Source organism: Microcebus murinus, chromosome 11, assembly GCF_040939455.1.
Source record: "Microcebus murinus isolate Inina chromosome 11, M.murinus_Inina_mat1.0, whole genome shotgun sequence".
Lineage (NCBI taxonomy): Eukaryota > Metazoa > Chordata > Mammalia > Primates > Cheirogaleidae > Microcebus > Microcebus murinus.
The window spans coordinates 43,799,242-43,811,464 of NC_134114.1; the positions used below are offsets into that span (position 1 = coordinate 43,799,242).

General features: G+C 35.8%; 1 protein-coding gene across 1 annotated transcript in view; it reads left to right on the forward strand.

The window, feature by feature from the left end:
* NDUFAF2 (NADH:ubiquinone oxidoreductase complex assembly factor 2) overlaps positions 1-12,223 on the forward strand; it is a 149,698-nt gene that overhangs the window by 101,231 nt on the left and 36,244 nt on the right. The window contains exons 2-3 of the mRNA XM_076008044.1: positions 3,064-3,153; positions 9,250-9,290. Coding sequence (XP_075864159.1) covers positions 3,064-3,153; positions 9,250-9,290 — 131 coding nt within the window. The remainder of the gene's footprint in view (positions 1-3,063; positions 3,154-9,249; positions 9,291-12,223) is intronic.

Genomic DNA, 12,223 nt, shown 5'->3' on the forward strand with positions numbered 1-12,223 from the left:
GAAGGGAGAAATAGATAGCAATACAGTAATAGTAAGGGACTTCAGTACCCCACTATCAACAATCAATAGGCCAATCAGACTAAATTAATAAGGAAATACTGGACTTGAATTGCACTTTTGACCAAATGGGCCTAACAGACGTATACAGAACTTTCCATCCAACAGCAGCAGAATTCACATTGTTTTTCCAGCATACATGGAACATTCTCCAGGATAGACCATGTGTTAGGCCACAAAACAAGTGTTAACAAATTTAAGAAGATTGAATTTATACTTAGTAATGTTTCAGACCACAGTGATATGAAAACAGAAATCAGTAATAGGAGGAATCTTCAAAAATTCACAAATATGTGGAAATTAAACAATATGCTCCTGAATGACCAGTGAGTCAAAGAAGAAATCAAAAGGGAAATTCAGAAACATCTTAAAACAAATGACAATGGAAACACAACACACCAAAACCTGTCAGATGCAGCAAAAGCATTCTTAAGAAGGAAGTTTATAGCATTAAATGCTTACGTTAAAATAGAAGAAAGATTCCAAAGAAAGAGTCTAACATCCCTCAAGGAACTAGAAAAAGAAGAACAAACTAAATCCAAAATAAGCAGAAGGGAGGAAATAATAAAAACCAGAACAGAAAAACCATTAAAAGAATCAATAAAAGTAAGAGTTGGCTTTTGAAAAAATAAACAAAAATTGAAAAACCCTTAGCCAGTCTAAGAAAAAAGGGGACAAAACTCAAATAAATAAATCAAAAATAAAAGTTAAGAAATTACAACATATGCCTCAGAAATAAAAAGAATCTGCCTGGTGCAGTGGCATGTGCCTTTAATCCCAACTACTTGGGAGACTGGTAGGATGATTGCTTGACCCCAGGAGTTCAAGACCAGCTTGGGCAACATAGTGAGACTCAGCCTCAAAAATAAAATCATACGAAAGGATCATACAGGACTATTAGGAAAAGTTATATGCCAACAAATTGGATAACCTAGAAGAAATGCATAAATTACTAGAAAAATACCACCTTACCAATATTGAGTCATAAAGAAATAGAAAACAGACCAATAACAAATAAAGAGAATGAAGAAGTAATACATAACCTCCCAACAAATAGAAGCTCAGTATCAGAGTCTTTATAACTGAATTCTACCACACATTCAAATAAGAATTAATACTTATACTTCTTAAAGTCTTCTGAAAAATAGAGCTAGAGGGAATACTTTCAAACACATTTTTTTGAGGTCAGCATTACCTTGAAAGCTACGCCAGACAAATACATCACAAGAAAAGAAAACTGCAGGCCAATTTCTCTGATTAACATTGATGCACAAATCTTCAATAAAACATCAGCAAAGCAAATTCAACAACACATCAAAAAGAAGATACATTATTAGCAAGTGGGATTTATTGTTGGTACACAAGTCTGGTTTAACATACACAAATCAATGTGATACATCACATTAACAAAATGGAAAATGAAAACCATATAATCACCTCAATTGATGCACAAATGGCATTTGACAAAATCTGATACTCTTTCTTGATAAAAATTCTCCACAGGTTAGTTATAGAAATAAAGTTCCTCAACATAAAAAAGGCCATTATGAAAAACCCACAGTTAACATTATAATCAATGGGAAAAATTGAAAACTTTCCCACTAAGATATAGTACAAAATAAGTATGCTCACTCTCACCACTTCTATTTAACATAGTACTGAAAGTACTAGCAAGAGCAGTCAGACAAGAAAAAGAAATAAAAGGTATCCAGATCAGAAAGAAGTAAAATTGTCTCTAATTTTCAGAAAAATGATTATGTATGTAAAAAAACCTCCAAGGATTACACATACACACTCACACACACAAAACCTGTTAGAACTAATAAATGAATTCACTAAAATTACAGGATATCAATCAACATATAAAATTAGTAACATTTTAATATACATATAATGACCTGACAAAAATCAAGAAAATAATCCCGTTTACAATAGCATAAAAAAACAAATTAGGAAGAAGTTTAACCAAGGAGGTGAAAGATCTGTATACTAAAAACTATAAAACATTAATGAAAGAAATGAAGAAGATACAAATAAGTGAAAAGATATCTCTTGTTCATGGGCCAGAAGAATTAATACTGTTAAAATATCCTTACTACCCAAAGTTATATATAGATTCATTGAAATCTCTATCAAAATCGCAATGGCATTCTTCACAGAAGTGGATATCATTAAGACTTTCTGAAAGCAGAAAAAAAATAAATTGTTTTATGCCTTCTATATAAACTTAAAATATATATTAATCAACTTTTTATTTTTGAGAAATGTAAGCATTAGGCATTCTCATCTTATTCTTGACCTCTCTCCACCATTTTCTTTACTGTTCTCTCTGCTTTCATGTTTCTACTTTACTACCATGGCACTCCAGGTAATAATCTCTCACCTAAAGCACCATACCTGAAGCTCACCTGTTTTTGTCCCTCTTCTTTTAAATTGAGAGGTAGTGATTCAGATGGGCTACAGAATCGAACTCATAGCTTGAGTCCCTTGGGTTTGTCAGTGTACTATGGGGCAAGGGTGGCTGCTGAGTCCTGTGGTCCATTACATGCTTAGTAAAGCCCCAAAATGTCAATTTTCTTGGGCAGTTGCAGCAGCCATTGGCACCTCTGGTTTATATATATATATATATATATATATATATGTATATATGTATATATATATATATTTAAGAGTTGAAGGAGTTGAACACTCTGTTAATGATTAAAATATTTTTATTACCCATTAGTGCCCTACAGGATTAGTGGTTGCTCTTTTTGTGTATACTGAATCTAGATTTAGTCTGCCATTAAATTTTTCATACTATGGTAGAAAATTAAAAATTTTTTACAGTGGTTTAGAAATTGCGTTTACTAGCATACCTAATTCTAAATGGAATATATTCTTTCTCTTGTGAATTTAATTGTTTTACCATATGAGGGTATGTGTAAAATCAAGAGAAGATATTACTTGTAGTAACTGCTATATTATAGGTTCATTTAAAATGTTTTAATCACTTTTGTTTCATAGGACAAACTATTCGAGAGAAAAGAATTATAGAAGCAGCAAATAAAAAAGAAGTAGACTATGAAGTAGGGGATATTCCAACGGAATGGGAAGGTAAGTTTCTGCTTTTATTAGAATCTTCTGGGAAGCAAATTGTTTAATGATATACAAAATCAATACAAGCATATATAATTATATGCTGTTTGTCTTTACAAAAAGTTTTACAGTCTGAATCCTTGAAATTTTAAACATTCCATTTCCTTGAAAGTTGTGAAGGTGCCAAATTTTAGTAAGGGAATGCATGTATAGCAAAAAAGAACTATTAAGCTTAACAGAGCTGGAACTAGGGTGAGGCAAGCAAAGCCCCTGAGATGCAAAATTTAAGGAGATAAAGATAAATGACCTGGGTTATACAGCTACATACATGAATAAGCAATAGACCTATTGCTTGCTGGTAGGCATAGCATGCTACCTTACATGTGGTAGCAATAGGCATTATTACTTTTATGCCAGCATGTGAGTATAAACATCATTTCAGAAAAAATATCTTTTCCATTTCTGCTTATTAGCTATGAAAATACTAGAACTATGAGAAAGCATAAAAAAGATAGATACCAGAGGTTTTTTTGAACAAGTAACAGAATATAAATTGGCAGCTTCTAGGAGAGGTAATTGAGCTTTCTTATTTTAACAGACTTCCTAATGTTATAAGCTACATTTGCAATTTTCAAATAATGCAATCACCTTCTTATAATTAGCCTTTTTTATCATTTTTTTCAATAATAGTATAGAATTTAACGTTTATGGAAATAAATTAAGTTATAAATAAACAAATAGGTAATGACTCATTTTTCAGCATTTGAGACTTTCAGAAGATTAGAATGAAGTTTTAATGCTTTTTATGACTGTCCTGATCTAGTAATTTAGCATAACTATCCCATGGGGCATATGCATTAAAGCAAATGTATCAACCAAACACTGAAACAAAAAATATTTTTACAGTGGTATACATCAATTAAATGTAAAAAATAAGAACTACTTCCTGAAAAGGTAAAGTAAAATATAAATAAACACAGACACAAACAAAAAACGCTATGTACAGAGAAGCAGACAGAAAAAAACATTTAAATGGTGTCAACGTCAAATGAACCTAAAGTATTTTCCAGTTCAGATGAATATTACATTTGTCAATTATTAGTAGCAGAGTACAGGTACCCACAAGTTGCATATTGTCCCATAACATGGATTAAACAGTGTGTCCTTTTTATTCATTTATTTGGTAGGCATCTATTGAGGACCTCTGCATTCATGGACCTTACATTTGCAGGTGGGAGAATAGGTGGGAGAAACTCAATAAACCAGATAAATAACTATATAGTATGTTAATGGCCACAGAAAATAAAGCCGGTAAAGGGCATAGAGAGTGTTGGGGAGGGTTTTGCAGTTTTAAATAATGTTCGGAAAAGGCCTTGCTGATGAAAGAATGTTAGGATCTTAAGGTATAAACTGTCCAGTTATCTTGCTAAATTCTCTTAAAACAATGGTTACATTTTAATGAAGAATGATATGGAATCCACCATGCAGGTATCATTAGCAGTGGCAAAATCATTATATAATGGGATAGAGGTTCAGTTTCAGATTATTTTGAGGTTAAAAAGAAGAAATGACTTGATATCAATACTTTCTTCTATTCCATCTTCCTCGTAACCTTTGCCAGACTTCACTAGGATGTTTCCTTTGTTGCATGTAGTAGTTGGGAAAGTGGGTATGATTATATAAATGAGTAATCACATTGAGCATTTCCAGCTGTAACCTTTACTAGATACATAACAGGTAGCATCAATCATCATCTCCACATGACATTTCAAATATCTCATTGTACAATTGTAAATAAATAAACTTACTTCAGCAGTTACATTTACATAGGTATATAAAACAAAGATCCTTTGAATGGTCATTTAAAATAAATTAAAGGAAGCCCTCATATCTCCTTAGAGAATAGTGACACATGATAGTGACTAGACTAGGTGGTATTTAATACGTTTAGTATCTGAGTTCTGTTAGACTCAGAAGTAACACAAATTGTTACTTTGAGGTGTTTTTTTTCATGGTTATAATTGTGCATTATGCCATTACACTTTTTCAGGATGATTGAATGCCCACTGGCATGTGTTCATAGACTTTGGAATACATGGAAATCATTAGTAAAAAATAGTATAATTAATAATGATTTTTATTTTAGGTAGCATGCAGGTGTTTTTGTACCAAGATGTACAGTTGTCACTGAAGGGATTATACTTAATGGTAGACCTGGCACAGAAGTTGGCAGACTTTTTTTTTAAAGGGCCAAATTGTAAATATTTTAGGCTTTATGGGCTACTTGGTCTGTTACAACTACTCAACTCTGCTGTTGTAGCACAAAAGCAACCATAGATGATATGAAAACAAATGTGTGTGGTTGTGTTCCAATAAAACCTTATTAATAGACACTGAAATTTTGAATTCTACATAATTTTTATACATCATGAAATATTGTTTTTTAAAATGTTTTAGACCATTTCAAAATGTAGAAAATAGTGAGCACAATTTGGCTTATAGACTATAGTTTGCTGACACTTGCCCTAGCAGTTGATTTTTCTAAATTAACTTTCTGATCTTAATTAAAACTGCAGATATATTGCTTAAAACCTTTAATAGATATAACTCAAGTTGAGTTCTTTTCAAAGAAGCTTCTTTTCTAGAAAAAAAACCTATAAATATAGGCTGGTTGCATTGACTCACACCTGTAATCCTAGCACTCTGGGAGGCCAAGGCAGGCGGTTCGCTCAAGGTCAGGATTTCGAGACTAGCCTGAGCAATAGCGAGACCCCATCTCTACTAAAAATAGAAAGAAATTAATTGGATAACAAAAAATATATAGAAAAAATTAGCCGGGCATGGTGGCACATGCCTGCAGTCCCAGCTACTCGGGAGGCTGAGGCAGGAGGATTGCTTGAGCCTAGGAGTTTGAGGTTGCTGTGAGCTAGGCTGATGCCATAGCACTCCCTCTAGCCTGGGCAACAGAGTAAGACTCTGTCTCAAAAAAACAAAAACAAAAAAAACCCCATAAATATAGATAAGTAACTTTTGATCATAAAGAGGCAATTGAAAAATTCTATAACTCGCTTATTTCCTTGACTGCACAGAACAATTTTGGTATTGCTGAGCTTGATTTTCTAATACAGTTGAAAATCCTATTATGACTACTATTTTTACTGTAGAAGCATTCATTCAAAAATTGTATTAAGTACCTACCCTTTTGAGGTGTTTAGGTAGTAGGAAAATAAATCTCCGTGGATGCTTCCTGCCCTTCACAACCTTACAGCCTAACAAGAGATATAAAATCTGTGCAAGTTTTCACTAGAAATAGGCCAAGTAGGAGTAGAAGCTAATGAGAAAGAGAATACAGAAAGGAAAAACAGGAGCATAAATCCAGAAACAGGAGTAGAGAGTACAGAACACTGGAATTATATAGGAGATAGTGTGTAGGATCAGTGCAAGAGAGAACAGAATAGGGGGTATGACTAATCCCAGACCCACAGTTGAATGTTGCCGTTTCTGCTCCCACAATCATTCATTGCGGGGTCTTTTGAGGACAGATTCTGGTGCTATTACAGATGATCCTCAACATATGATGAGGTTATGTCCTGGTAAACTCATTGTAAATCGAAAATATCGTAAGTTGAAAATGTGTTTCATACACCCAGCCTGCTGAACATCATAGTTTAGCCTAGCCTACTTTAAATGCAGTCAGAACACTTACATTAGCCTACAATTGGGCAAAATCGTCTAACACAAAGCCTACTTTCTAATAAAGTGTTGAATACTTTATGTAATTTATTGAATACCATACTGAAAGTGAAAAACAGAATGGTTGTGCACCATCATAAAGTCGAAAAATTGTAAGTCAAACCGTCGTACCGTGTTTCCCCCGAAAATAAGACCTACCCATAAAATAAGCCCTAGCAGGATTTCTAAGCATTTGCGCAATATAAGCCCTACCCCAAAAATAAGACCTAGTGATGGGCGTGGCTACGCAGCATATCTGCACAACCCATGCATTTCATAGTGGAGCGGTAAAGAAGAGGAGCAGCCCTTCTCATCTGCCCCATCGTGACAGCTATCCTGAGGTGACCAGAAAGGTGCGGGCAGCCACACCAACAAGGTCAGCTCCCCCTGTCAGGTCCTGACCATCCTGTGCATGCTGCAAGCTGAGGCTTTGAGGGGAAAATAACACATCCCCTGAAAATAAGCCGTAGGGTGGCTTCTTGAGGAAAAATAAATATAAGACCCTGTCTTATTTTCAGGGAAACACGGTAAATTGTGAAACTATCTGTACTTGGATGGTAGTAGGCAGGCTGACAGAGCTGCTCAGAAGAGAGTGGCTGGTAAATGAATAGAGCTCAGACTTTAAAGCCAATTCAAATAGGGTTTGATTCCCAGGCTGCTACTTACTAATTATATGGCTGTAGGCAAGTTGCTTAATTTCTCTGGTCCTCAGTTTCCCAATTTATAAAATAGGATCAATAATTCTTATTTTCAGACATGTAGCTAGGGTTATACCTATTCCTCTTCCTACTTTAGTGTTCTTTACATGTTGCTCACTAAAGTGAGAGACTGCTTAATGAGCATTGATGGTTTTTAGAGCCAGAGATACAGGGTTGGATATGAATTCAAGTCCCACCATTACCACTTAATGTATAAACTGAGGAAAGTTATCTCATTTCCCTATAAAATAAGGACACCTCACAATTTTGTATGCCAAGATTGAATCAAGTAAAGTGGTAAAACAGTGGTTTTCTACTTTTTTCTTTTTTTTTTTGAGACAGAGTCTCACTCTCTTGGCTGAGTTTGAGTGCTGTGGCATCAGCCTAGCTCACAACCTCAAAACTCCTGGGCTCAAATGATCCTCCTGCCTCAGCCTCCCAGTTAGCTGGGACTATAGGCACATGCCATCGTGCCAGGATAATTTTTTCTATTTTTAGTTGTTTGGCTAATTTTTTTCTATTTATAGTAGAGATGGGGTCTCACTCTTGCTCAGGCTGGTCTTGAACTCCTGAGCTCGAGCAATCATTCCGCCTCGGCCTCCCACAGTGCTAGGATTACAGGCGCAAGCCACCATGCCTGGCCAACTTTTTAAAGACCATATTCCCTACAATATATTTTCTCACAATCTCCTATATATCCTCTTAGGCTAAACAGATATTATTTATCTTTGTTTTTTGAGTCTTTTATAAAAAAATATAGATTTATTAAATAATAGTGATAATAATAGTAATAATTTAGACATATATTCTTATTTTATGCCAGACTCTGAGCTAAGCATTTAGATATATTATGTCATATAATTTTCACAACAACCCCAAAGTGTAGATTCTTTTATAATTTCCATTTTGTAGATGATAAGGCTGATGCTTAGAAAATTAAATAACTTGCTCCAAGTGGCACAGCAAGTAAGTGATGAATTTGATGATTTGAACCCAGAAAATCTGACTTTGGAACCTGCTCTCATAAGCATTAGATTACTGTCCTCTGTGTGGTTCTGATAACTTCCCCAGAGGCAGCTGCTCACTCCCTTCCCATGGCTATAAAGCACCTAGCACAGTGCCCAGTGCCCAATAGGCACTTAACAAATGTGTGCTCTACCTCTGCAGCTTGTCTCCCAAGTGTTAGAGCGAAGGCCTGATGATACTTACCATAAGCAGAAGCAGATCAAAAGACAAATATCTGTAAATGAAAACTTGTCTAAGTCCCTTCCTTTTATAAATTGAATAATAACTAATTCAAATTTCCAGAATAATATAAGTTTGATACTGCCTTGAAGTTTACAGTGTTTAGGTTTGGTCTGTATGCCATAAATACACTAAGTTGAATTCAGACAGACAACTTTCATATTTTAAAAATATGAAACTGTCCCCTTTTATCTTCTCTGCACTTACATAACACAAATCGTCATCAGATATATGTTTGTGTATTTATTTTCTATAAGCCATTCATTATTATATATGCTCCAGTAGAGAAGGGACTTCATCTGTTTGATTCCCTGCTCTATCTCCAATATGTAAAGTCATATGGAATAAGTGCTCAAAAAATATTTGTTTTTGCATGAATAATTAAAATGTTTGTGCTAATTATGGAAAACTGACACTTAAATATTATTCTACTTTCTAGCATGGATTAGAAGAACAAGAAAGACTCCACCTACAATGGAGGTAAGAATACACGTGGAAAATATTCAAGTAGTATATGTTTATAATGCTGTGTTTCTCATTTAGGAGTTTCTGTTAGGTTTTAGTCTGAAATGTTTTTGACCCGCCCATGGCCAAAGAATGACCAGACATGCTGAAGCTGGGCAAACACAAAAATGAGGTTTATTGAGTAGAGCAAGATAGAATTATAGGGCAAGAGCAAGATATAGGTTTACAGAGCATGGTACATACACCACAGATGACGACCAGACCTACAGTCCTAGCAAAAGGAGAGCAAAAGAAAGGACGCAAAAAGGGACTGGTTAAGGCTTGCTTCTTGTTTTATAGTGTCCGGATAGGGACCTCCCTGTGGTTCAAACGTCACCATAGAACCACTTTAATTGGACAGTTGGGGAGCTGCATGACCTGAGTCTTACTGTGCATGTGGGTTCTAGGTCACATTCTGGACTTTATGGTACCTATGCTGCTTGGCCTGTGGGCCAGAGAGTCTTCTGCATATTTTTGCAGCTGGTGTGCCAAGTTCTTATTGGCAGATTCGTAGGGTATTCCTTCCTCCCCCAGGTATGGACAATTAGGTTTGGGCAGGACCAAGATGGAAACAACAGCACCCACTTTCATCCCTAGGAGACCCTCACTATCTACCTAACATTCCTCACTCTCTGTTCTAGAGGCCCATATCATTGGGTAGGGGCGTCAACTCATCTGGCTGCTTTGTGCTGAGTAAGGATGTTGATCCCTATTAGGGTGGCCTCTTAAAGGATTTTTGCGGGTCTCTCCAGGGGCCTTTGGTATATGTTCTGGGGAGGATGTTGTAGTTGTAGGTATGAGGAAGAGGTAGATACCAGGGCTGGTGGAGAACTTAGGACCATTTGTAGCCTGATGGCCTCTAGACAGGATGAAATAAATTTAGGTAGAAAGTTTATAAGGATCGGTCCGATATAAGAACTCCCTGAATGTAGAGTAATAGAGTGACCGAGGGAATTATTAAGGACATCCACCAGGGCCTAGAGATCTCGCCTTGTGTCTGGAGATTGGAGGTGGACTCTAGGATGGCACTGATGTTGTCCTGAACCTGTCCTGACCTGTTAACATAGAAGCAGCACTGTTCTTTTAAGAACAAGCAGGTGCCCCCTTCTGCTTTAGTTAGGAGATCAAGGGCCCACCTATTTTGTAAGGTGACCCCCGCCAACAAATCTAACTGTTCCTATAAGAGGGCAAGTTTGTGGCTAAAGAACCTAATACATCTGAACATATCAAATGGGGTTGAATTGTAGATAAGTACATGGAAAGTAAACAAAATTCAGTTGTTAACTCCAAGAAAAACAAAACGAGTAAGAAAAGGAAAAATAATCCTATTACATAACTCACTTGTTGACAGTGTTTTCTCATAATGAATATTGATCTATAACTATATTGAGAATATTAGGGGACAAGAAGGATGAAGTAAATCTTCATTTTCAAAAATGAGAAGGTGATACATAATGCTTAAAAGTGGAAAATAAAGAAGTAATAATATAAGAATGTTATTTAGATATTATGAAGTATTTCAGGGCATAGCCTGCTTTATAATTATCAGACCCTTTGTGTCTTTTTGGATTGACCTTTATTATGACCAAAAACATCAGCTGAAAGAATATAAAGTAGTTGCTTTTGAGAAAGGGAAAGTATTTTTCATAGCAAGCCCCTTTTAGAATGATGTGATCCTACAAACTATGTGAACATACCGCTTTGATTTTTAAAAAGAAGAATTTTTTAAAACCATATACACAATGCTATAGATGAGGGGTAGCAAACTGGTTCAGCAGAACACCATATAATAAATATTTTAGACTTTATGAGCCAAACAGTCTCTGTCAAAACTACTTAATTCTGCCAGTGTAGTGTGGAAATAGTTATAGACAGTATGTAAATGAGTAAATGTAGTTGTGTCCAGTAAAACTTTATTTATAAAAACAGTGGGCACGTGGATCCTATTTTGCCAGTTCTGCTACTTACTGATCAGTTGTTTTCAAATTAGAGTGCCTATACCACTGAGTATACAAAGACTTCCTATGGGATATACAGGTATGAATAGTTTTAAAGAAATGAATTTTCATATTCTCTCTTTTCATATGTAATCTTTCCTAAAAATGATCTGCCTGAGAACTCCTTCTGGTCTGCCAGTTCTCCTTTCTGACTTCTTTCAAAATTGTCTGTCTCCCACTTTTCAAAAGAAAAGCTTACCCCTTGTCCAAACTAAATCTTACTATGTTGCTTTGCCTTGGGGTTTAAAAGTCTCCAGGACACCAAACAAAGGGACTACTGGAGACTGAACCTGTCCTGAGGGAGACTCCCTTGAGAGCAAAGCAAAGAAAGCTTTAATAAAAATAATTGAAGGGGCCAGGCGGTGGCTCACGCCTGTAATCCTAGCTCTTGGGAGGCCGAGGCAGGCGGATTGCTCAAGGTCAGGAGTTCAAAACCAGCCTGAGCAAGAGCGAGACCCCATCTCTACTATAAATAGAAAGAAATTAATTGACCAACTGATATATATATATAAAAAAAAAATTAGCCGGGCATGGTGGCGCATGCCTGTAGTCCCAGCTACTCGGGAGGCTGAGGCAGAAGGATCGCTGGAGCCCAGGAGTTTGAGGTTGCTGGCTAGGCTGACGCCATGTCACTCACTCTAGCCTGGACAACAAAGCGAGACTCTGTCTCAAAAAAAAAAAATAATAATAATAATAATTGAAGGGGGCAATACATTATTTCATCCAGACAACAAACTCATGGCAAAGTTCCATGCCTTATAGTTTCTCTGTCTACCTAGCTAGCTAGCTAGCCATTTATCTATCTTAAAATTAAAATTTACAAGTGAGAAAGTTGTCATGGGGATGCATAATAACACGTTTATTTGAATTTTAAAATTAAGTCAGGCTTTTTCTGACAGAGAGTAAGTCAGA